The sequence below is a fragment of the Manacus vitellinus genome, unplaced genomic scaffold (assembly GCF_001715985.3).
Source record: "Manacus vitellinus isolate BGI_N305 unplaced genomic scaffold, ASM171598v3 scaffold_22_pilon, whole genome shotgun sequence".
In the NCBI taxonomy this organism is placed as follows: Eukaryota; Metazoa; Chordata; class Aves; order Passeriformes; family Pipridae; genus Manacus; species Manacus vitellinus.
In genome coordinates this window covers 7799332-7826423 of record NW_021939632.1, presented here as the reverse complement: position 1 = coordinate 7826423, position 27092 = coordinate 7799332, and the positions used below count along the sequence as shown (strand labels likewise).

The 27092-nt window shown below is 41.7% G+C and overlaps 1 protein-coding gene across 2 annotated transcripts; it reads right to left on the bottom strand.

The window, feature by feature from the left end:
* Positions 1 to 10098: 10098 nt before the first annotated feature.
* Positions 10099 to 26470, bottom strand: TMEM169 (transmembrane protein 169). 2 transcript variants are annotated; one of them, XM_018072711.1, is made up of 4 exons: positions 26365 to 26470; positions 15511 to 15946; positions 13744 to 14032; positions 13463 to 13627 (listed from the first exon to the last, which is right to left on the bottom strand). In XM_018072711.1, the coding sequence occupies exons 2-4, from the start codon at positions 15812 to 15814 to the stop codon at positions 13489 to 13491; spliced, it is 732 nt and encodes a 243-aa protein (XP_017928200.1). In that variant the 5' UTR covers positions 15815 to 15946; positions 26365 to 26470; the 3' UTR covers positions 13463 to 13488. The 2 variants fall into 2 exon arrangements, with proteins under 2 accessions (XP_017928199.1, XP_017928200.1); XM_018072710.1 differs by having other exon boundaries at positions 10099 to 14032.
* Positions 26471 to 27092: the final 622 nt, after the last annotated feature.

Here is a 27092-nt window from a genome sequence, read left to right as displayed (position 1 = left end):
TTGTATATCTTGGTGCCTGTTGGATATTAAATTATCAGAGATGTATGAGAACAGCAAATATTTCATCACATATATTGAGTACTTCTTGTTCTGCATTACTTTCCCTGTGTCCTTTGAGGGTATCGTTGCTAGTTCTTTCACTTCTAGGTATATCTCAAAACTCACATTATTGTCCATAAGTATTCTCAAAACAGAGCACAATGTGATGATACTACTATAGCTACAAAAGAGTAAATCTCACACAAACACTCCAAAAGCCTTTTACCAGGAGAACAATCCTGCAAACACAAGTGTTTCCTTTTTATATTGAGAGATGTCTGAAAACAAAAATCCCCTTTCCCTCCTTACTACATGGCCATGCTTTGGGAATATTGGTAATTGAAGGATTCTCTCTTCAAGGTGCTTTGCATATCAAAGGAACAGAGCAGCTTGGCAACATGACAAACATTTTAGGGGAAAATGGTATACAAAAAAACCCAGTCAGCTACTGCCAGAGAAAACCATGCATTGTCTTCCTGAATGTCTCTAAGGAGATTTCAGATTAATCAGCCAAGAAAATCAGGTCTGCTTACTATTGTTATTATTCGTGATGCTATCTTAGTCCAAAAGCCCTTCCTTAGGCTCACAACCAGGTGAAACTACAGTCCAACTGATTTCCAACATACCTTGCAGTCTAGGCACGAGACACAGATGTGCTCACACACACGAGAGGAACAGAGAAACAAGAACTGATCAATTTAATCAACAATGGTTTTTCGCACACCAGCAGAAAAGCATTTTGCAAGGCATCATAATCAATGAACATTTTATTTTTATGCCACCCCGATTGCTGACACAGAATATTGACACAAACCCCTTCATAGTCCTCTCTGAATCCTAGATTTGACATAAAAAGCTGAATCTCAGGCTTTGGTCCAAACTCTCACAGCTAGAGCAGAAATTGCCAATATTATTCAAGAAAACCCAATTTGGGCCAGCAGTGGGAACCTCTGCTTTGCAGGAGGTTTGCATGCCCAGCCCAGATACCAGCACCCTGTTCCTTTACAAAGTCTGAGCAAAACTACAGATACCTGTAACCATCAAACTCCATCTGTGATCTTCCTATCCTTTAACTTTCAGTCTGACATAAATTGGGGCTTTTAGCTCTCTGGCAAAACACACAAACAATAAACCCAAACATTCCCCCTTTGCACTTTCACGCTGTCAGATTTCCTCAGAGCTATTTCCACCATTCAAAGGAAAAACTGTCTAATCATTCCTGAAACAAACCTTAATCCCCATTTCCTTTTTCATTTACAAGTCTGCACAGAGCTCCCTTATAGGCAGTCAACAGATTTGACTAATCAACTCCATCTGGGGTCACTGGAGCTTGGTTAGCCTGGATGAAGATTTGAAGTTCTTTGCTTGCAAAAGCTTGCCAAAAGATGCTTGTGATTAATTGGCCATTTCCATTTTATAGGATGTCAGTCTCTGGTTATAAATAATAAATGTGTGATATCTCAGAGGACTCAGGATCCAGGGTGATCAGCTGTAATCTCATTTGCACCAAAGCGAGTCAGACCTCAGTTCCAGTTAGGTTCTCACTCCTTGCTCTGCTTACTCCTTTTTGGGTTATGTCTCCCCCAAAAAACAAGCCTGGATGAAATAAGCACACTCTTGGGAAGGAGCAATGAAGGGCTTGCCTTGTGTTTAACTTCATTCTATTCCTTTACAAGGCAGCAAGGAAAATGGCTTCCCTTTATTTCTTTTTTTACAAGAAGGAATGTATTATCCAGACAGTTACAGCTGAGACCCAGCTGCTTATGGCAGCTCTGAGCAAATGTGAATGGCTTCAATGTAAAAGTAGACTGATGACTTGGCCTTTCTCCTTCTTTACCCACAGGGTAAAACTTTGGATAAATGCCTGGTGGAAAGAAGAATACCACAGCCATATGGGATCTTGCCCAATATCTTTATTGAAAGAGTTACGTGAAGCAGAACTTTCTACAGAAAAATAGTTTTAACTTTGCAATCATTACCTACTCTTTGCCTGGGTTCATACATAAAAGTGGACACTAACTGCAAACTTAGGAATTATGAACTGAATTTCCTACAGAGATAAACAAAGCAGGGCAAGGACACTGTGACACTTTGTATTTCCATCAGTACAAGCTTGGCAGCAAGCTGAAAGACAAAGTAGATGGGAAATTGGCACCCAAAACAAAGCAAAACAAAGCTTGGAAGCATATCTGTTAGCATCTTCCTGCGTTGGGTTTCATGAGGTGCTCACAGTTGTCTTCTCCCAAGAGGTCTTTCCAAACACCTGCTTGCAAGCATATGCCAAAACTGTGGTACAGACCACACTAGTATTTATTATGCCTGTTTAGTGATTCCTGATGGCCTTTCCCAAGGGATACAAGCCTAACACAATCTTTCCTTAGCTGTTTCTGTGAAATAGACCTGCAAGGAAAAGATCTCAGATGCTGGTTCCACTCTCAAAAGCAAAACTGGTCTTTGACTTTGAGGATCAGCAATAAGTGCACAGGGCTTATCCTCTGTCTGTAATTCATGAACACTTGGCACACTACAAAACTGTGCCTTTAACAAACTGAAATATAATTTTAAAAAATCCTTCAGGGGGTTTAACAGTTCCCATCTATTCATCTGCCCATTTTCAGCCTAGCTCATGCAATGGAAGGAAATTAGTGTATTAGGAAACAAAGAAATCTCTGCAGTAGGAAAATTAGAAAGCTAAATAGGGTTATACTACACCATCCAACTTTGCCTGAAAACAAAAAAGAAAAACATAGTAAGGAGAGGTAATGGGTTAGGTGAGTATGTTGGTGCATGCTACCAGGGACATTCCAGCTCAGGGGCTCCTGAACAGTGACAAATGGGTGGATCACAGCTGATACACAAACTACTTCAAAGCAGCACACCCAGAACTCCTAATCCCACACTGCCACAAAGGAGAAATAGCTCCACAAATTCTTCTACATAGAGCTGAGAGACTCTGAGGCTCCATGTTCATAGTTCCTCTTCCAAAGAACATCACTGTTGCTTTTACTCCTCACCGTCCCCCACCCCAGCTGTTGAATTTCCAACTTCCTCTTTTCCTCCAAGCAGTCTATTTCTCTTCTCCAGACTATGAAATAAATACACATTTCTCAGGCAGAAAGAAAAAATTCCACTGGCTGTCATAGACCAGCAGAGGCCTTATCAAGTGCCACAGAGGGGGAAAGCAAGCAAACTGTGTTTACAACCATTTTCTCCATTCTATATTTACCTTTTTCACACGAGTCACAGTTGACAATCACAATCTTCCATTGCATGCACGTACTGTCCCACAGAATTACTGCCCAGCCGGTAGTTCTTCCACTTGCTGTTTGTTATTCCTTGTGAACTGAATGACACATTTGTCTAACAAGTTGAATCCTGGTTTCTTTCCTTCTTCAGTCCATTCATGAAATTGGAAATGATATTTTTTTTTTTAGTTCTACTCTTCTCAGTCATTGTGCTTACCATTCCCCTCACTTTGGGGACATTTCCCCATTTCCTAAGCACCATTTTGTCTTCAGCCGCATCATGAAAGAACAGTGTTCAGCTCGAGATGGCCACCCCTGAAAATAACCATTAGACATTCTAGATATAGCTCTAGACATATCATTCTAGCTGCTTTTGCAGCTCTTTTTTCATACACCAAAATATACACTTCCCAGCCAGCATATGAGAATGTCATTTAAAACGGCATCAAAGCCTCATTAAAATCAAGGTAAATAATTTCTATCTAGAAAGGCCCTTTCTCTCTTACCAAATAAAAAAAATAAGAAATAAAATAATAAAAAAAAAGGTGTGTGATTATTCAACACCATTTGTCCTTTAAAAAAATCCTGGTTTTCTTTTTACTTATTATCTTCTGAGCACCTATCAAAGGTTTGATTATTTGCTGTGCTACTTTCTAGCATCTGAAACACAAATAGCCTATAACTCCCTAACATCTTTGCACTCTCTCATCCTTTTTTAAAGTAGATGTTATATTTGTAATCTCACACATCTTTCCAAGGGAAATTATTAATGCTCCTGAGCTTGCTTCAGCCAGTTTTATATTTGCCTTAGAAGGAATTCACCTGGCTCAATTGATTTGAAAACATCTCTACTGTTTAAGCACTCTCTGACATTTCCTGTTTTATTTCGAGTCACTTTTTGCTGCTAGTGTTGTGTTGCTGCCTGATTGCAAATGACCTTTGGAAATGGACAGTCTTCCACAGCTGTCAATTATTTAATTAGCTCAAAAGGTAGAAGCATATGCTGTGGGTCCAAAGTTTTCCTCCCAGCTGAATCTCATGTAACTGTCAGGAGGAGTCTACATAAAGCAATTTCATTTTATTTACCTAATGTGGTTTTCTGTAAGAAGCAAACAGAACATTAAAGCTGCCAAAGTCCAGCTCCAAAATGAGAGGAAATTCTGACATTAAAGTTTCTCTTGTAACCTTAACCAAATACTTTGAACCTGTATGTTATGATACAGGTTCAACAACAGGAGCAGGTGTTTTTTGCCCTGCAATGTCATAGTCTATTTCAATCCATATTGGGATAAAAATAGGGCCTTGCATTGAAGGAGTCATGAGACTCTTGCCTCATTTGTTACAAAAACTGGGAGATGCAGAGTGAAAGAGGAAATTCTTATTATTTTGGTAACTGAATGGTATTTTAAGAATTAAACTCTCTGGTTTTGTTCAGCAGGTTGCCTGTAATCTGATTTACAAATCACTTGAACCCAAGTCTCACACCACTAAGTGCTCGTTGTGAGTCACATTTTCTTGGTGCTAAATTTGAGATGCAGTCAGATCTGTGTGTATGCCGAGCCCTCACAGGCATTCATGAATGGAGCTTCACTTTCAACACAGAAAATGCCTTATTGTGCTGAATATTCAAAAATACCAGCTGCAAGGCATCTCCTTGGGGCAACTGAGACTTCATAGGCCTTTGTACCTTTTAAAATCCTTGTGCCTTTGTTGCCACATATTAGTTTATCAGCATTTATGTCACATGCCATTGGAAATAAACCTTAAGAGTATTTTTGTGAAGTACAAAAATACATGTTACAGTGGCATGTATTATTGAGAAATTGCTTTGCACGATCTGTGAAAATGGGGTTTGGCCACACTTTGAAATATAAGGGCAAACAAAAATGCTGTATTGGCTTCTTATTAAATGTTTTCCCATACCCCAATATATAAACCTGGCAAGCCAGAGAAAGAATAGCATCAACTCCCATGGATGAAGATTGTTCCAGATTGCATACCTACAAGGAACAGGGAGGGAGGGATTAATTTTATATTAATATATTAAAAAACAGTATGATATAATTTCTTCATATCGTCTATTAAAATCTCATGGTGTGCAGACTTTTTTTGGATGGATTTCTAAAGCAGAAAAAAAAAATACTGCAGTGGGCTTTTATCCCGGTTTTTCAGTTCAGCCACTGGAGGGCAACGTGATCCCAGTCACGGGGCAGAGGCAGCCCTGCAGCCCCCAGGATTAGGGAGCAAGCACCCAGCAAGCACCGCCGAACTGCAGAGGAATTTCTGCGTAAGGCAGAAATGAGACAACAACAGCAGCAAAAAATACCCTCTTACATTGCACTTTTTTGGAAGGTAGATTTAGAAATTTCTTCCTACATCTAAAAACTGGGTTTCTACTTAGGATTGCTTCATGGGTTCTAAATCTGTGGATTAGCCAAGGGATTTCTGCAGGAGACAATGCAAGGCCCGCTCAGCCTGGTATCGCGAGAGGTGAAATATTTCCCACTGCTAAGTAAATGAAAACCCAAGACATGTTCTACACTTGAAATAATTCTGGCAGACTTTTCTGGATTAGTTGTTAAATCTGTTACAACAGATTATTTGTTTATTATGTTTTATAGGACTATGAGTGGTGTAGGGCTGATTTGCTTTAAAATTAATTAAAATAGTTGGGCTCAACTGACTGCAGAGCACCTGGGTTCCTGGAGAAGACCAGAGAGATAGTGTCAGATATGTTTGCTTTGAGGAAAACAATAGCCCAAGTATCAAATAGGGCTTGAAAAAAGTTAATACTGGTATTTTAGGAAGAGGTAGTAAGTACAAAGTAGATACCCATAAAATGAAATGGTACCTTAGAAGCTGCGGGGAAATGTATTATAAGACACAGCAAACCCACAACATTTTTCCCAGAAGTCATGTACTGGCTGCTGCCAATTTCAGATTGGGTTATTGCAGAAGCAGAATCTCATCCATCTTGATCTCCACATGCTCTTCGTTTCACAGTCTTTCTCTCTATCCCACGGCTGCCTGTGCAGTAAGTCTTTGTTTGCAGCCATTAGCAATCCAGCTGTGTTTGCAGCATCTCTGGAAAGTGCTTTCATGCAGTGAGATTGTTCAGGACAAGACAGCCAGGATAACTCACTGTGTGAAGGATTTGCTTTGCGGATGTGGAAGGATAAGCCTTTCGTATCCTCCCCATTTCATCCTTCCCCCACCAGCATCGTGCACGTATGCATGCACACGCTGGCTAATAATCTAATTTAATCCTCACAGCACAGGATTTTGTTCCTTATCCCTCAAACTGAGCTGTGGGAGGGAATGAGGAGTCTTCAGCCACCAAACAAGGCTCTTTCTGAGCTGCAAGAGGAGGAGCCCATTTTAAATTTCTATCTGTTTGACTGCACCTGGAAGCAGATTGAAATTTGAGTGAAAGGATGAAATACTGGATCTTTAGAGAAATATGAACTCTGATGCACTTTAAAAATGAGTCTCTGCAATGTGGAGGATGGGACATCAGGTTCTAAATCTTTTAATTCTTGTGAGTTGTCAGTTTGTACAGCTGTGGGGGACAAAGCAGCAGTGTGAAGGAGGGAGCTGCTATTTGAGAGGAAAGAAGGGATTAGATTTGGGTTTTATTTGTGTAAATTGCTGTTAACCCATGACACTAGCAGATATGTGACAGTGTGAGATGCAGAGGCAGGGGAAGAATAATTTCAATCTTTCCTTGTCAGTTATTTTTTGTAGTAATCCCTTGGAGGGAAAGGAGTCATCAGGACGGCAATGATTTCTGCAGGTTTTTTGTGCTAGACATTCAAGGCAAACATTAAAATTTTTACTACTTCCTATTGAAACAAATGGCAAATTTAGCCATTGAAAGAGACTTGGTTTTAGGGTGGAATTGGAGCCTCAGAGCAATCCTGCTGTAATTATGGGGCTGGCTGAAGTCACCACCATGTCATGAAACTTTTGCCTTAGAGCCTGCTTCAATATTAGTTCATCACTTCAGTGATGTTTAACCACATTAGAGAGGAGCCAGTGCTATTATTGCTTTGAGTCACTGAAAGTAGCTCCACCAACACGTATTTGGGGAGAATTGAGATGTCGTTTTAGCAATGACACTGTGTGTGCCCTGGGATGATACTGCTCATTATATGAACTATTTCACTTTTTTCTTTACTACATGCAGGTACTAGGAATTATTTCTGCTCCTTTCTTAAGTCACAGAGGAACTCATTTGAATAAATTAATGAAGGCTAAAATTGCTTGTATTTATATAATTCTGCATGCAACTTTGACATGGTTAAAGTGTTAAGGAAAATCTCCATTATGATGGAATTATATTCTAGTAATTGCCTGTAATTATAAGGGCATCTTGTTACAAATATATTTAGGTATATCATTATAAGCTGACACTTCCATACTTTAGGACAAGTAATGTATTTTAGAAAGAAAGACTGAATAAAAGGCATACTCTCCTTAGGCTAACTATCCCAGGAGCTGTTGTATTCATGCCCAGCACTGACACTGTAAAAGCCGTGCAGTTTATTTATCATATTTGTGGTTGTTCAAATCACAACTGCAGGTGAGTCAGATAATCAGGCTAGAATAAATTAAACTGTATTTGTGTTATATCCCAGTGAGTCAGTTTGCTGTTATTTTGTAGTAGAAATAATTGATTTCCTTACCTTATCACTGTAGGAGCAGAAAGCTCATAGTTTACAAATAAAGATAGTCAAAGGCACCTTCAAATATATTGGCCTTAATATACATCACTGATGGAGGAACTTGTAATAAACCAAGCCCTGAGGGAACATGTTGCCTGGGAGGTGGGTTTTTATCCTATTTGCAGGCAGAACATACTATCCAATTCAGTAGTTACATTTCCAGCTGGAAGAAATGGCTGGGAAAAGGAGCTCTAAGACAGGGAGATCACATCTAAGTTTTGTATATTAAAGGGCTCCAGGTCAAATTCATGCACTGCATATCTAATTTCAATGGATGCAAACCACAATGGATCTTAGCTGCTGTATTTTGGGGACACAGGGTTATGTTTTAGCACATTAAAAGCAAGGGCACTTTTTCAACATGAGGAAAAATGCATTGTTGGCCTGACTCAGACATTCTCTTTATTTTAATGCATTCTGACAGACTTCAGCTACCGTGTAATGACATGAAATTAGGAAAACTTAAACTTAATGGAACTCAGTGACCAAGGGGGATACACAAGAGAGCCTTAAGCCTCGTTTCTATGGGCTGCTTGTTTGCAATGCAGTCACACTTCACCTATTATGTGAAAAGATGTTTAGGGGGCTTTTTGAACCCCCTGGCAATTTACCTGGATCAAACACACAACCACAAGCCCTCTCTCATCATTAAGTTGGAGAGAAATCATGCTTTAGTAGTTAAGACAAGCAAACACGATGTCCCTTCTAATTCGCCAAATTGATTGAAAAGTTGTATTTCCAAGTAGATTAGCCCCCTGAATTTGCATCAACCTCTCTCTCTTTTTTTTTTGTGAGTTCTCGTTTCCATGCAGGAAAAAAATGTGCATGGACTAATCTACTCAGAAATGAAAATATATTAATCCAACTGCCTCCATGTTGCCAAGTGTTTGGAAAGAAGCAGGAAGGGCACTGGTCCCACAGATGATTCATGGTCTGGGATAAAAAGAGCTTGCATAAATTTTGAACAAAATTGTGTCCATCGCAGTGTAGGAATGTGGGCTGTGCATCCTTACTCTCTCTCTGTAATGCTAGTGTAATTGCATGCTTCAGTGTGGAAGAGTACTGGAGTGGCTTTTCATAACTAGTGGTTGCAGCTTCTAGAAGGTACCCATGGGGGTAGTTACATGGATCCTTGGAGCAGCCTCTGCTGATAATCTTGGAGGAATTGCAGGATGCCGGCCTTAGGATTCAAAGCACTGTCATGTGGGATTACAAGGATGAATTCAAGGGACTAATTGTGGATCCTGTCACACCAGGAAGCCAAGTGGCCTTCACTATGTTCTTCACTGGAGGTGGAAAGACCTCAACATCTGCCATACAGGAAATTCTGTTCCCTTGGCAGTGTTTGCAGCAAGTATGAAACCTAAAGCATCTTCTTGCTATTTCCAGCTGTTGCATTGGACATGACACTGCCAGTTTGAGGAAATCACCTGCAGGTAGCGTTTTGGCTCAAAGAACTGTTACACTGAAGCTGTGCTAGCCCTCAGCTAGGAATTTCAGTTGGGTTTTGCAAAGACTCATGTCTCCTCCTTAGAAGAAAGAAGATTTCAAATAAGTGTTCTCCCTGTGCTAGCAGGAGGGTAGAACTGTAATCAGACTGCATGGGAGAGCACTGAGGGTGGCATTTAGTATTTTCACACCTTGAAGAACTCTACTGGTGGATTCTCCTTTGGCTGATCAGAGATACACCTGAAGTACTGAGGGCTTGTAAGAAAATCTACCCAGCACAGCTGTAAATAGCAGCTCCAAGACACACAGAGCACATTTGTAGAGTTAAAAGTACTTCCTATTTTGGTATAGAATTGTGTCTCTCCCTGTAGATCCTTGTGGCTAAAGCTAAACAGACACCCAACGAGTGAAATTAAATCAAAAGTTTTCATTTGTGCACTATGAAATAAAATCTAAGAACCCAGAACCAAAAGCTATGACAATTCTGGACAAGTACTGGTTAACAAGAGGTAGAACCGAGACCCATTTCAGACACACTTTAAAGTTGATCTTCAAATGTAATTAATTATAATCAATTATCAGCATAGAATGACTGTGTTCATCCCACAACACTGTTTTTAACACAAATTCAAGCAGAAGCATGAGAGCAACACTCTTGTAAAGCCACATACATCTTTATTCTCCACCCAGGCCAGCAAGGATGGGAAAAGGAAATGCAATTAAAAATAACAATCAGCAAACACACACTATCTTTACTTAAAAAAAAATCCAGACTAGAGCAGCCAGAAACACACTCAACAATCAGAATAACTGGAATTCCCTGCAGTTGGACAGTGGCACATAAGCAGAAATGACTTGTGAGTTTCTGAAAGCAGGCAGAACAAGACAAAAACTTGTGCTTTTTTCTATTACAATAATTGATAATGATTATATATTTTGCAGCAGGCAAACTGCTACAAGAGGATAATGGGCAAGAGAGAAAGCTATCCAGAGTTGTTTGGGGAAAAGTTTGAATTAAACTTCTACAAATAGCACCAGAACTAACCCCAAGCTTAAAATAGCCCACACCAAAATCAGTGGCACACCTTGACTTTAGCAGGAGCCAAGGCAAGCTTGGTTAAGTATAAACAAGTAGAAAACACACTATGGATTGTCCCAGTATATCCCCCAAAAGGTGACCTCCAAACCCAGAAGCACAGCTGCCATGGCAGAGGGAGGGTACTATGACTCCTCTGACGCTCCTTGGTGTCTACATAGCAGTAAGAGGCATAGATCTGTTTTTTTCTCCACTCCAGCGGGCTATTTGCAATCCTGAAAGCAAATCCTGCAGCTCAGCAGACATTTCACATGGCTGTATTCTGTAATGAGCTAGTATTTATCATTCAAGCCCTCTGTAAGCTAAAGGCTCTTTGTGCAACTGACCCCAGCCTTTCATGTAGCCTTGAACAGCTGCTGTTTGTCAGTGACAGCTGAATTGGGTTTTCTCCCTCTGCAGCAATGCACACTTGCCAGCCATCCTTTCCTCAAACTTGTTTGCTGCATGTGGGGGCCAAGATACACAATCCACTCCTTTCATGCCAGCAATGTCCCTTCAGGCAAAGTGTGAGAACGCTTGCCAGTGGACCTTCCTTCTCCTTAATGCTTGTTAAGAATCACTTCTTCCCACCCTCCAGCCATGTGGGAGCCTGTGATTTCCACGTGGAACACTATTAAGCAGAGTGGATGCTCTGGGTCACTACAGATTGCCAGCACTGGCATGACTTGTTCTCAGCTAATTCAGAGGCATATCAACCTGCCTGTTTGGGACAGACCTGTGAAAGGCATTTCACTGCTTGAACCAGTCCCAGGCAATTGTCAGCCTCTTTGAACCCCACTGAACTATCTGACATTGTCTCACAGGTTGGAGTCTGGTTTTTTTTATTTTTTTTTTTTTTTGCTGGAAGTTGGTCACTGCCTTGAAAGACTTCACCAGTAAAAACTGAAAGCAGGAAGAAGCAAACACAGCCTGGCTGTACCTGTGCCAGGGAGCACCTCTGCTTTGTCAATAAAGTGTAGGGCCAAGCCTGCCCTTGATATTGGGTTTGCACACTATTCACACTGTTAATCCTCCAGCCAGTGCTAAGAGGCTCTTTTGACCGTGCCTCTCAGGGACCAAGGATGCAGCAGGAACTACTTATTTCTCAGTGTCAGGCCTAGAGGATTGGATGGACTTGTTTATACATCACTGGTTCCCAGATGTTCTAACCAGGACAGATAGTCAGTGTAGTCTTGAGGTCATCCTTAAAATGCAACACAAAGCATTAGTTTCTGTGAAATTCAGCTTCTGAATGCTTCTTTTTACCATCCTAAAACTAGAGCACCTCCCCATCTCAGAGGGAGACTGGGGAAGTGAAACATCTACACAGACATGAGTGACTGTGCAGCTGACAGATTGCACACCACGACTTACCTACCTACACACATGCAAATGGTGGGCTCCTCTGGGTTGGGGCTCAGACAGACTTTCTAGCAGCACCAGCTGAACTACAGCACTCAGAAAATAAATCATGTTTCACATGTGTAACTCAGTGCCCATCAGAATCCACTAAAACTCTCTTTTTCTCATGTCCTTCATAGGCCCAAACCCCAACAGTCAATGCAGTAAAAAAGAACTTTTCTGCTAGCTGTTTTTTTAAAGAGACAAAATTTCTCCAGTTCCTAGTGGCCACATCAGCCTGGTCAGGGAGCCCACCATGACATGCAAAGTCCCAAACGAAGGGAAATTAATTAGGAAAATGAGACTTGAGGAGAGGAGGATGTATGATCCATTGCTCTTCCATATAATTAACCAGGAAGGGGGGGAGGGGAGAAGTGGACACAGATTTCCAGATCTGAGGCACTAATAGACATAGGCTCTGAAAGGCTCCCATTCTGTAAGGGGAGATCTGACAGTTCTCCCGTAAGAGCAACTTGAAAACCAGAATTACTTGTTTCATTGACACCTTCCCATCCCAAGTACCTTCAACTCCACCTCCCTAAATCCAGATGCTACCTGTCTGCACCTGCATTGCAGTGAGATGCAAACTGATCACCCTTCCTCAGAGCAGGTATTTCTTCCCTATAATGCAACTGTTTGCACTGCACATTGTGTATGACTCCCATAGCTCAATCCTTCCTAGCAGTGCACCTACCAAGAGATCAAATGCAGGTGTGTCCCAAGCACCCATCTATGCATCTACAGCTACCTCAAGGTGCTTGGTGACAGGCTCATCAGGTCCCCACATGTTGCCTTACAAAGCAAGCCTTACTCTTTCTTTGTGTGATGGGGGTGTTTCAGGTCAGCATAGAGCTCACAGGCCATTGCTAGCAGCTCTGCTTTCCTCTCCCAATGAAAGGCTGGGCATAACTATTCCAGTGGTCTGTTTGTCAAATTCTGACTATTGTCTAAGTAGTCAGTCTACCTAAGTTAGCTGCACTTGTTGGAAGGACTGGAAAAGCACCCTTTCTAGGAAAACTGCAGGAACACCACACATTTTGCAATTTAGCCTTCACTTCTGAATGGATTCCTAACTCCTGAAGTTCATCCCCTGAACAGAGACTTCTTTTCTGGGTCAGTGGGTCACTGTTATGCCCTATTTCTGAAAAGCAAAGTCTAATGTGACAGAAGCAGACTTTGCATCATGTATCTCTGCCACTCCACAAACAGCCTGAGCCCTGCAGACCTGGATTTTCTTACCATTCCCAGAAGCTGTAATTAGCCACAAGAGATGACAAATCCTTGGATCTCCCCACCCAGAGCACATGAAACTAGCATTCCTGCATTCTGTGATATTTAAAGAGCACTCCCCAGCCCAATATTTTATTCATTAAGCTTGTGTTTGAATATATACATATATTTGAAAAAAAACCAGTGTGTTATTTTCCAGGTGAAAACCACTCGCATATGACCAAAATAGTCATCCAGGACAAAGGCTCAGACTGCTGAGGTTTCAACACCCTGCGCAGAGCTCTTGCCAGAGAGACTACCTGAGATATTGTCAGAATCTAGCAGCTCAACAATGCTGTATGGAGAACAATCTTCCAAGCCCAGCTTGCTGCAGAGCCAGCCACAGAAGCCCTTCTCCATATCCCTGACAGCACGCCACCAGTACCCAAAGGACCATGCTACCTGGGCCACAGCTGAATACAGGCCTAGGGAAAAAGAAACAACCATAATTATAATTGGGTAGAAGATAATCAAAAAGGGACAAAAGGTGATTTTGTGCCAGAAGGTCCTCTCTTCATTGTACACCAAGAAGATGTTGTACCATGTAATGGTTCCGTAGTAGAATGAAACCACGAAGGACACTACAAAAATGACGGGGAGGCAGATGATGGTCCAGAGGACAATGTGGGGTCCTCTGTCCAACCCAACATCACATTTCTTCTTCTTCTCGGGTACGTCCTCTTTAGGAGGTTCCTTTGACTTAGCCAGTTCCTGCAGCTCTTTGTCTGTCAGTGTGACATGGATGTCCACCATCTGACCCTTCTTCTTTCCCCTGGTGATTGTTCCAGTCAGGGTGACATATCGGCTGTCTAAAGGCATGTTCCAGACACCTACAACACAGATAAACTCAAATACATTAGATTTATTTTCTGTATGAAGCACTTCGTGTAAATCCCCAAACACCCCAAAGACAATTTGGATATGTGCATATGGAGTTATAATTAAAATAAAATAAAAAAAGATGGAAGGCAAGAAGCAATGCAGTATGAAAAAAACTGTCGTAGAAAGAAATGGAAGAAGAGCTAATGAGGGAGAAGAAAGGAATTCCAGATGATAGAAATCACAAGGGAGAATACTCCAACATCTCCACTAGAGACAATATGTGAAGAGAAAATGCTGTAGCAGTATATGAGAATGAGATGAGACAGAGTAACTGAACTAAAAATCATATGCCTGTTTTCTCTGTTTCCCTCATGGATTTATTCCTGAACAGCATGGACACTTGGGATGAATTAGATAAATGTGACTGAGACTCTCATTCTGGAATAAGCACATCCACACATGGAGTTATACCTGAATAGCTAATATTTCACTTTACATTTGCACTGTATCTCAATTCGAATTAATTTTTGATGTTTGGAAAAAACTTATAAACTGTCATATAATTATATTTGCATTTTAAGAGATCCATAAGCAGGATAGTGATGGTATATGTGTTGAAGTTACAAATAGACTGCCTTAGTTTTCAAGTGACATTGGTATAGGATGGCCCCTGTAGTGATACTAGGCATAAACTCTTCCTTGGGGATAAAATATGTTTCCTCCTGGTTTTAATTCTGACCAGCTTGACTAAGAAACTCTTAAATACAGGCTGAGCAGTTTGAAGTGGTCCACAAAAGGAAGGTAGCAGATAAGTCATGAGGATAGGGGTTGGGATCAAGGGGGAATCTGGTGCATCTGATGGACCAGGAACTTGCATTCACATTTAAGCCCCTCTCAGCCTGCACTGCTGATTCACAAAAGTATTAGCCATAGGCCTTGCCTTTCACAATTCTTCCCTTCTTCCCTGCAAGGGTGACCAGGACAGACATCAGAAGTGAAATGGGGCTCCAAAGTGCCCCATGAGGACCTTGCCAAATAATTACTCTTCAAGCGGAAGCTGTGCTGAGAGTATGCAAACAAAAACCAAATCCTAGATAATAAGTAAAAATCTCTATCAGAGGTAGAGCCACTAAATCCATCTGCTTCCATACTTTCACTTAATAGGCAATTGTTCAGCCATGGACAGCAACTTGATCACAGAATCATTTGTTTAAAGCACGCACAGCATTTTTCTGGATCAACTTCAACCAGCACACACATTGAAAACTAAGAGTGTGGCAACAACCAAACTCTGCAAAGAACTGCGGGAGATATCCCCAATCAGCCTGTAGTGCTTTTTGTTCCAGAGCATTTTCATGTATGAACTCAAACTCCCTTTGCCTGCAGTGTTGGAGAGGGTTCGTCCCCCTGTCACTTCCATTTGACCTTAAAGCAAGCTGTCACCAAAAAAAGTTTACGGGAAGTGGGTGTTCCCAGGAATACATACCGTCTGTCATAGACTGACCCAGGAACTTGGAGCCTTCCTCAGAGCTCCTCTCCCCTCCTTCTTCATCCGCCTGTTCTTCTTCCACCTTACTGTCACTCTCTGATCGATACACTATTATTGACTCAGGACGGGACTCCTTTTTCTTCTTTTTCCTCCGGTCCATAGTGGCTTCCCCATCAAAGGTGACGGTGGTTGCCACAGCCCTTTTCATTGTGCCAGAGCGAGGGCTCTGCCCTCCAGACTTGCTGTCTTTCTGCACTGTTTCCTCCATCCCGCTGCTGCTCTCAAGCACTTCACTTGGCATCTTGTAGCACCTGTTTCCAATCTAATAGCACCAATTCCTGCACTTACAAGTCATTGATTAGACAACGGTTCCATGGATGCTTTGTTTTGGTAAAATGTCCCACTGCTGACATCCATGCACTCCATTCCCAGCCTAAAATGAGAGAGAAGTCTGAAAAGAGTCTTTTTCTTACCAAGCAGAAAAAAATTAGCAGTATTTTCCTAAAAAGGGTTACTTCCAACTGGTTTAAATGTCATCTGAAGATCTCTACTACTGTCCTGAACATCAATTCTACTACATAGAATTTTTGTGGTATCTAATCTAATCTTGATTCTCAGTACCCAATTTTAAATATAACAAACCAAAGCTACTGGAAAAGGAAACAGTATTAACATTTATAAGAAGGAAGTAAACAAGCACAGTTTGCTGGATGAATTTAACATTCCTCTGCAATGCTGGAAACAAACAGAAGACAACAGTTTTGGTCCAAATGAGAATAAAGGACTAAAAAAGAAGTTAAGCAATTTAAGGGACCAGATTAGAGACAACTGCAACAGGAACACTGCACTTGTCCAGCATTACAACAGCTATATTGGTTCCAGCCTTTCTCATTTTGAGCATCTTCTCATTTACTGACATTTGCAAGGATATTACAAAAATCAATCAAATTATGTCAAAATGAATGATGTTTCAAACCTTAACAATTTAGCAATATTTAGTGTTGCCAAACTTGGAAAAATACAGTACATATAGTGGATTTAAAGCAAAATTATTATTAAGATGACTTTGCTAGGGAGGGAATTGGGAACCACAGCAGTCTCCTGATTGTGCAGGGAAAACAACACAAATCTTCACAAATCTTTGTACAAATATGAGGGCTCCATTTTTTGCTCCTCACTCAAGTAAAATTAACAGTAATACCAAGTGAAACTGTTATCTATGGGAAAGCTGCCTAAGTAAAAGCCACATAATTAAACATGCATCAAGGCAGACAAATCCTGCTCCATGAATATGGAAGAGGCAGGATTAATGGTTCTCAGATTTCATAACATTTAGGAAACTGACTGTGTCAAGTATTCATGAAGTATTTAGGTACAAATCTGAATACATTGAATAATGCTTTAACAGCTCTGAAGAGCTCTGTTGAACATTTGTATTTAAAAGAATGCACGTGACCAATAATTAAGCTTCTACCTAGTAACTGAGTCATCTCTTTAACAGGAAACTAAGAAACACAGTTATAATTTGTAGTCCCCACAATGCTGGGGAAATTGTTTTACTTGAACAGATGCTATAAAAAAAGTCAAGCATTTTTATATTTGGCAATATAGTCCTGGTCTTCCCACAGATCTAAGATTTTGCTGGTCTGTTTTGAAATTTTGTGCAGAACTTTAGATCAATCATTTATGTCTCGTACACTCACACTTACGCACATCTCCCACACACAAAACTTCTAATTGTATCACTTTAACACTTATGAATGTGACCGGTTGGCTCTATGGGGCTTTGAAGAACTCAACAATTCAGATTATTTTTTGACACTATAGAAAATAAATCTTCCCTGGTGATCAGAAGACACATAAAATGGAATTAAAAAAACCCCCAAGATTCAGCATACCCCAGAAATCAGACTCCTTCTAGATCACTGGGCAGAGAATGTCTTTGTTAGCTCTGCAGGAGGGCTGGGAACAGACTGTTTAGATTACCATCTCACGTGCCATGCAAAAATGTATGGCTGAATTAGCAGACATACTGGAAAACAGAAATTCACGTAAGCTTTTATTCGGGTTTTTTTAAAAATGCCTTTATCTGTAAATGGAATGAATTTATGCTATGGCATAAACTCACTCTTTGTAGTACATTCATCCAGGAGGTACAATATGATCTAACATTTTTCTCTGAAAATCATCAGTAAAACTTCATGTTTTGCATCTATGAAATCCTAAAATCACCTGACTGAGCCTAATGAGTCCCTGGAGCAACAGTGAGGTTCTGTTCCCAGAAGTGATGAAAACAGACCTGGAAACACAGAGAAACCAAAAGCATCACTGCTGGAATAATCTACTAAAAGCCTGGAGTCGCAGAAGTTGATTGGGGATTGGATTCCCAAAGTTCCTGGCTGTAGTTCCATGCTCAGTACCTACTAACTTGAGAAAGGGATGACTTGCAAGTAACATTTAAAAATAACACAAAGCTACAGGCAAAGATTTGTGGTTGGGCTTCTTTTTTTCTTCAAGTTGATCCAGCTGTGGCTTTGCTTAAACTCCCAGCAGATGATAAGATGACGTCAGTCTTCAGTGTGGTGCCAAAGCCTAAAGGACTGTGTCAGCCTTGACTATGCAAGGAGGAGCAAGGTTATATTACTTTTGACTGTGTCACAGAAATCTCTGGCACTGGAAATCTGTGTCCTGTTCTTGTGCTCACCAGTCAGGCAGAATGATGATTAATGATCAGAAGATGCCTATGATCCCCAAGTTATTTTGCTATGCCTGACATTCCCACCCCCACTATAGCAGCTACCCCCACCGTGATTACAACCAGGACTGTCAAAGGGTGGCAGCTCAGTTTCTTGTCTTGCTGATAAAAGGAGAGGGAATGGGCAATGGGGGACAAGCCCCTAAGAATCACTGTTCCTGCAGCTGAGTCAGAGCCCTTGGGATAAGGAAGCGAAGGAGCCCAGATTATTCCGTTTAAGGCACAAGAAGGTAAAATCTAATGTCAATCTGTCTACATCAAAAATAAAAACATAAAGGAGATCCCTCTGATCCAGCAGGTGAGGATGCAGCAAGATAAAAAGCTGCAAGATACAAATACAGGGCAGACATTAGGTAGGTGTTTTAACAAAGTGGGTAGGTGTCACTTGATATACATCACTCGATGGCTGATATACCATCACTGAGAACTTCTGAATCTGGAGTGGCTATCTTGGCAGCAGTTTGGTCACCTGTACTTGACTAAAAGAGCTGTTAGTGTGGTGAAGTCCTCTGGTTTGTATTAGGGAGCAGTCAGATGGGATCACAAAGATCCTTCTTGATCTTATGCCTGTTTTCACATCATGTTTATTTTTTTCTCATCTGTTTCCCAATGAAGCAGCTGGAATATCCTCTGCCAGCTGGTCCAGACTTTCTGAACACAGCACTTTGAAATACCACCAGCAGCCCCACATCCTGCAGCAGTGCTGGGAGTCAAACAGACTCGAGCTCCAGTCCCATGTTTCCTTGGAATATTTTCTCTGTAGCTGCAGACAAGAAAAGGGCTCTTGCAGAAATCACAGTAGTGTACTTAAAAGCCTAATTTTTCTCTCTTTCTTTTCTTTATAACCTCTAAGAACAAGGCCAGCCCTCAGCACTGCACGGCTGTCCACAGCACCAGTTCTTTCAGCCACACACCAAAATCTGCACCACTTAAAAGCCTTGCTGTGGAGCTGCAGCATGACAATTGCTGAGCATCTCGTATTAGTGATGGGTCCCATGTGGGAGCACAGGGACAGACAGGAATCTAATAACTGTCCATGGGAGGGAAGGGAAAGAAATGGTCACATTTCAGAGATAGCAGGGAGCAGTTTATTAGCCAAACAATTTATTATTAATCTCCATACAAAAACAGATGGAGAACCCTGGGGAGGCAGCTCTGCAAAAACACTCTGTAGAGGAATTTTTAGAAGCAGAATCTTCTGTTACTATGCAGGAAAGCTACTGCTACTTATGCTTCCCATGACAGTAATAGTCTTTGACACACAAAACAGGAGCCTAAAAGCTTGGCCTTGCACCATTTAGGTCAAAGGAAGCTTCTTCCATTGGTTTTCAGGGCTTGATCCTGCTGCTAACAGAAGAGAAATTATCCAGTTTGAATGCAGAAAAGAAGGAAGAGCCTTTCTGCAAGCTAATAAAATCCTTGATCTTAAATCCCTGCTACAGCACAAGTAACCTTTTTATGACTGCTCAAAGCAGACAGGAGAGGAAAAAATGTAGACGGTAAGCAGCAGGGAGCATCAATTTTTATTTTTATAGTCACATAAAATGTACAACACATAAGAAGAACTGGCACTGTATCTTCACTCACATCATGCAGGGGTTGTCTGCAGAAACAAAAAAACAACCTGGGCTTTAGAACTACTGTGAGTTACGCAGGATGGGAAAAAGATAAAGGGAAATTTACCCCCGAGACACACCTCGAGAGAGAGAGCTTCCCAGCCCTGGATCTTCCTTTGCTTGCTGCTTTTACTCCATAACTGCTGCACCCCCAATCCTATCTCCACCCAAGCCTGCCCCTGATTTTCTGCATGTGTGTGTATGTTTTTGAGTATGCATGTTACCCAAAAAGATCTTTTCCAATCCCTAGTAATTTTTAAAGGGGGTTATCTGCTGGCAGATTGTACACATGAAAAATAGATGGTATTAGATGCATCCAGCTGTTCAGTACAGATCTGTCTGTCACCAGTCAATTGTGTTATGACAAAGTGCATTGGTCTAATGCAGAAATGCAGCCCCAGACCCAATAAAAACATGTGCAAGACCTGTGTAAGAAAACACATTTAATTCAGAACTTATGTAGGGAAAGAGCCAAATGGTTGGGTTCCCTCGACAGTTTTGGATCTGTTTTAAATATCTAAATGACTCCATATTGTCTTTCACATATTCATCTTCACCTGCTGAAACAGAGGATGCCTGTCTTCTCTTTATTTCACAGTGAAATAGCTCAAACTGGATTGCACAGTTACTTGAATCTAGCAAATACTCGAGGCTGGGATGAATGACATACTAGAAGGTAAGGCAAGAACAGCCCCTCCCTATCAGTACTAGGGTCTGTGCAGCTTGTGGCGAGTTTGACAGGGGGATTTATCTCACAGAAAATAATGTTATTTTTAGCCAGATGGATTCCCTCATCAGGTTCACTGTGCAGCTCCTTCTAGAGGAAAGAATGTCTAAGCAAAGGAGGAAAAACTACCTCTCCTGGCAGTGGCCTGTTTTGAGGCTGCATTGTCTGTATAACAGCAAGAGGCACAAAGAGAAACATCCATTTCTGCCACCCCAGCAAGGTAAAAGAAAGCAAACGGCAAAGTTCATAGATCACACTTATCTTTCCCTCCCTGCTTAATCTATAGAGTTCAAAGCACTTTCATGTCTTGGAGAGAGAGACAAGAAAAATGACCATGGTCTGGGTGTGCATCCGAGCAGGAGCAGACTTCCAAGTTGGATGGCCAAAAGCAGAGAATGGCACCAAGCACCTGAGCAGAGGGGATAACACAGTAAGATGACTCATGTCACCAAAAACTTTATGGGTGTTTGCTAATGGAGCCCCCCTCTGCTTCATGCCTTCCCCTCAGGAGCAGAGGGTGCTAAAAGCTCAAGCTAAAAGCAAAGGGAACTGTGGGGAAGCGACACAAGACTGCTGCAGACAAGCACCGACAGACCCAAGTTTGCCCAGTCCTTCCGATTTATCACTGGCACATGGCTCCTGCCTGCAGACAGGTGGCATTAGTGCCAGCCAGCACCACACTGCTGAGCAGCTACTGGACCTATCCTGCTGGCACTGTGAGCTAGATCTGCATTGGCCAGCTCAGCTGGTCGACCATCCCTGAGGCTGCAGCAAGACTAGACCTGCTTAGGTGTGGATTAAGGGCTTGCTGGCTCCTGGGGCCATGCTGGGTTGCTCAGGCCCCCTGCTCTCCCTTCCATCCTTCCCTAAGACAACCAAATGCTTGCTGACAATATTCTACAGATACAACCAAAATACAAAAAAAAAAAAAAATGTAGTGGAGAGAGGCATTCCAAAGTATCACTATATTGTTTCTGAATGACATTTTCAAAGGATTTTTTTAAAAGTCAAGGACATTTTACAGAGTATATGTTATATGAATCAGTTCTTTTTATTTTCCTCTGCTGTTCCATAACTTTTCCAAATGTCACAGAATAATAATTGCTGTGTAGATCACTTATTACTGAAGACTGGAAGATACCATAAAAGAATAGCTGAGCATTTTTATTTTATATTACATGAAATGCCTAATCGATTTCTTACATACCAACTTTTTTTAAATCCTCAAACTGTACTGGTCTACCTCCTCTTAGAGCAAAAGCCTGAAGTGCTGTCTTGCCTTTGTCTTCCCACTTTTTTGTCCAGACTGCTAGAAGAAAGAAAAATTGAGACAAAGGACACAAAGCTTTCCAGTGCCTCCACATGGATCATATCTGTTTCTTTATTATACAGTGCTAAAAATGTCAAGAAATGACATGTACACATTAGCCTTTAAAGAGAACCAAGGCTTTCAAAGCAGCATGACTTGGAAATGGAAGTTGGTTTGAAATCTTCAAAGCAGACCAAGCATTTAGATATGAATCTTGAATAAACTCAACAGAAGTCCTTAAATCTTGTAGGGAAAAACATCTCAACCATAAAGTGGAGACACGCCTTCTCTTCACCTGCTCTACCCCTCAGTTCTGCATTTGCTAAAACAGGCCATCTTGCACCTCGAAACATCAGGTGCTGATTGTAATGCCTACCCAATCAACTAAATCACTGTTGGATTACACCATACCATAGGAACAGCTGAACAAAATCATCTCACCAATTTTAGTCCAATATCCTGCCTCCACAGCAGTGCCTTTAAGCTGGGATCATGTGTAGCATCTATTTTTATTGGTATAATACGCAATTTGTCCTCATTTGGGATTGGAAGAAGATGTACTAGGAACTTACTGCATACAACAAACTGGAAGTGTCTCCTCCCCTCTAGGCATCCAAGCAGATGCCTAGAAAACAGTAACAACAGAACAAGCATGTAGTACATGAAAATGGAGTTTTGAGCTCCTCACCTCCCTTACCAGAGTGCAGAGGAAACACCTTCTACACAGCGTATACACACACGGACGTTCAAGTAAAAAACACCAGCAGTTGCTGTGCTTGAAGCCTCCAAAGCCATGAAGAACCAGTGGTGGGTGTGACGCGCTTGTGCTGACGCAGGACATCTGCTACAGACTTGGCTGGCAGGTGACGTCCATCTCAGACCTCCATCACACACTGCTCTCAAGAGGATGTTTTAATGCATGCTGGACTATTGTCTGACCTTTACAATAATTAAAAACAAGGACCCTTGTTGCCACCTCAGGCTCTTTTTCCTTCCTAACTACTCAGAAGATCCCTGACCATCTCAGTCGCCTTTCTTGCCCTGCTCTGTGCTGGCAAGATCAAGCACCCCAGTGCTTTACTCAGACAAAATGAGGAGAACACACATCAAAATACTTGCAATTAGAGAGGAAGCAGTTGCAGTCATACAGCCTAATGGAGAACACGGTCAATTGTAAATCCAGCCTGGAAAGGATTATCTGAAAAATACTGAGACCAAGATACATCCTGTGGTTCTTATTTAAGCAAGATATCAGGGGGCTTCAAAACAGAACTTTCTCAGAGTAACACCTGGCTGCAGCCCAGGAGTTGCTGGAGAGCAGAACTACAGAGAGAGAGAATTGGAAGATTCCCCTGGGAGTGATCAGGATTGTTTAATGCACTGCACAGTAAATATAATCTAAGGTATTTAGACAGTATCTCCAGCAGCAGGAATTACTTGGCTCAGGGGACTTGCGACTGGATACAAGTGCAGATAGAGATCCACGATGCCAGGATATTAAAAATGCAGCACTTTGAATTGCAGACAAGTGAATCATTTAGTATCATTAGTATAGTATTAGCAGGGTGTGTGATTATTTATAAAATCTGTCAACATACCTGTTTCAAACTGTTTGATGCTGATATTCTACATCTTGTAACACTATGAACTCTGCTTCAAGTGGGATGTCTTTCTTGGTATCTCCTGCATTTTTTTTAATCACTGGAATGAAATTCCTAGGGATAATGATGAAAGGCTGTAAAATCCTGATTATCTCCTAATTAGACTGAAATCCCCCACGATACAGCTGAGAGTAAAGTACCTTTCCAGAGAGGAAGTCCCTAAAGAGATTAATTGACCAGAGAGCCTGAACATCAGCTGGGGCTGACCAGGAGGCTGTTCTGACATGGAAACCAGAGGCCACTAAACAGAAAGGCTCTCACTTGCCGGAGAGAAATGATGAAAGGAAACAAAGCCTCAGGAGAGAATGTACAGGAGGTGAAAGTATCAGGGATCTCCAAAGAGGCCTGTTGCATAATCCCACTGAAAGGTCCAGAGAGGTAAAGACACTGAAACTCAAACTGGTTTTCATTTGGTCTTGGCTCAATCCAGGCATTTCTTGTAATAGGTATGGGGAAGGAAGAAATTATTGTTGTTATACTTTGTGTAGTTTGGAATCCCAGGAGAAGATATGAACCTGGAGCACACATAAGAGTGGGGTCTGCAAAAGCAGAGGCTGCTGCAGTGCAACCATGTTTTTTTTGCAAAAACCCTCTGTCAGAAATGGTCTCTGACATTAAAATTTTGTTTCTGGCACTAAGATGCTTTTCATTACATCTCTTCTCCTCTCACCTCCTTGTCAGATTGCTGACTCCAGGGATACCTCTCCTGGGGTTTGGATCCTGTGGAGGTTTCTCTCTTGTTTGGAGCCATCTGTTTTCTCACATCAGGTTGGTATTTAACAACTGTGAGACCTTCCCCCTTGCCAAAAAGGATTACAAGCTATAGGAGGGCACAGACACCCTGAAGGATAGCACGATACAAGGAATTATTAAGGCAGTACATATCAGTGCCAGGATTTTTAAAGCATGGCAGAGTTCTGGACTGGCAGATGTCATCAGCTGAATAGCTGAGCCATAGGCTGGCAAAGCACATCAGCTTTGGACAAAAGTAGCCTTTTCTGAAAATGCAGAGTTTCCTATTCATCTCAACAAATTGAACTAGTTCATTCAAAGCCAAGATACAATCTGGGAGCTGTAAAAACAGGAAATCTAGTTTTTCCTCTTCAATATATAAATAAAAAAGTAAATGTTCAAGAATGATATCCCACAACTCCAAAGGAGATGACAACTGGAAAAAACTACAGATTAATTCTTTTTCCTAAATGTGTCATTTTGATTTTTGAATGTTTAAAGTGATAGATATACCAAGGCAAAAAAATTCCGATAGTTAACTTCAAAAAATGAAAATTATGACTCCAAGGCTTTAAATGCAGATTTATTTTCTTCCAAATTCAAGCTGACATATACTGAAAAAATAAATAAAAAATAAGCTGTCTAATCAGACACTATTTTCTAACACATAAAAATTCAGAATCTGAACATTAAGTTTATAGAGTAACATAAGTATGTAAGAGCCTTCTGCTTACTAATTTACCACTATGGCTGCATGTAGTAACAGACCAACATGTTTCAGTGCTACCAATAAAATTAACATTCCTTTGTGATTAAGAAAGAACAAGCATATGAGAAGATTAAAATTGATTTTAGTTAATAAGATTTTCTCCCTTTCATCTTAAATAATTTTGAATTTCAAGCCCTGGAGTAAAATCGAGTCACACAAAGGTACAGTTTGAATCCTTGGTTCAAAGGCAACCCACACAACAGTGAACAGAACCCACTGCCTCGCTGAAAATGTCCGTGAGCACTGGTTACCTCAGCTCTATTCTTTGTGGATAGATTTTGTACCAGAAGGGGCTACCCTCCATTGATGGCCAAGGAATGGATGTCTCCTTTTCTCTCCTTCTTCCTCTCCAGTCTGTATACCTCTCCCCTTTTACCTCCCACCTATCACTAAGAGAATCTTAACAGAATCTTAACTGTCCAGCCCTTTATTTATTGTATTTCTGCGTCTATTGAGAAATTCCAGAAACCAAGCAATATATCCTGATAGGGAAAAAAAAAATCATTTAATAGTGCTTTCTGGGAAGAATAGTGAAATTAAGGAGGTCACATGAGCACAGAGGCTCTCTAGATTTCCTTTGGAGCCCTGCAGCTCAGTTGGGATGGCAGGCAGGTTGGAATATGAAGATCTAATTCACTAGCACAGATGAGTGCTTCTCCCTGGGATTAATTAATGATCACTCTGATACAGCCTGCCTGAGATATGTAGGGCAGCCAGAGACAGTTAATAGGGATCTGTGAAGTCTCAGATTGTGGAAGATAATTAAAGGAGGGTAAATTTTTTTTTTTTTTGCAGTGTCACTCACAGTGTTTCACGTTTTGCCTCCAGAAAGTGGAGTACTTTAAAACACTAAAGGATTCTACAAACATTAACTCACCCAAAAAAGGCAATTCTGTCTAACAGTTGTCTCACTGGCCTAAGCCACCATGCAGAAATCCACTTCTGTCTTGCCACCCTTTGCTGAATGAGTCTGGACATACTGTTAACTTCTCTATGCCTTCTCTTCCCTACACTTTAAAAGAGGATATACAGCATCTGTCAAAAAACACTGAACTTCAGGATAAAGATGTTATCCTAAAATTGTCTCAGATTTTAAGTATTAAACCTCAGAATATGTTTTGGGAGAGTAAATAAATTTGTTTAACAAATGAGAAAACCGCAACAGACTCAGTGATTCTCCCACTTTACCTATATGTGTCTTTTTTAAAAAAAAATTCTCACTGTCTTCTCATATTAGCCAGCTCTCCTAAGGCAAAAATAACGAGACAAAATTGAGACATACTTTCAAACATCTCTTCTATTGAAAAGGACAGAGGAGATGCCTGGAAAGACACTGAACATGCACACACACGCTGCTGGGCACATCAGCGCTGGTTAAAATCACCTGCAATGGACAAAGATGCTCTGTCACTTCACTGTAGGATAGAAAGGAATATAATGTTGGCTGTTCTCTGTGTCAACTGAGCAATTAATATTGTGCTTAGTTAGGGCGATTTCTGGGGCGGGGGGGCACACAAAGGCATCTTAGCCCAAAATGACTGTACGGGGGACCTGGTAAAGGCTACACCCTCAGCCTTCAGGGCGCGGAGAGAGCACTCCCCGCCCGCGGGGGTGCTGCACACCAGCACCTTTGCCTGAGCCCTGTGACACTCCATGGGCATTCTCCCGGCCGGGTCTCCGCTCCCGCAGATCCTGAGGGTGCCTGCCCGCGTCCATGGGGAAGGTGACCCGGAGCGGTGCAGAAAAACACGGCAACCCGACCGCGGGCGGGGGCAAGTGGGCGCTCGCTGCAGCGGAGACCCCGGGGCGCCAGCGGCGGCACCGACCCCTCCCAGCGCTGACGGTGTTTTCTCCCCCGCGGGCGTTCAGGTCGGACCTGGGCAAACGTTCCCACCCGCACAGCCCGCCCGCCTTACTTGCCGCGTGCCGAGCGGAGCTGCAGCGCAGGACTTCCGGGCACCAGCCGATTGGCAGCGCTGGTTGCCGCCGCTCCGCCGCCGCCGCCGTCCC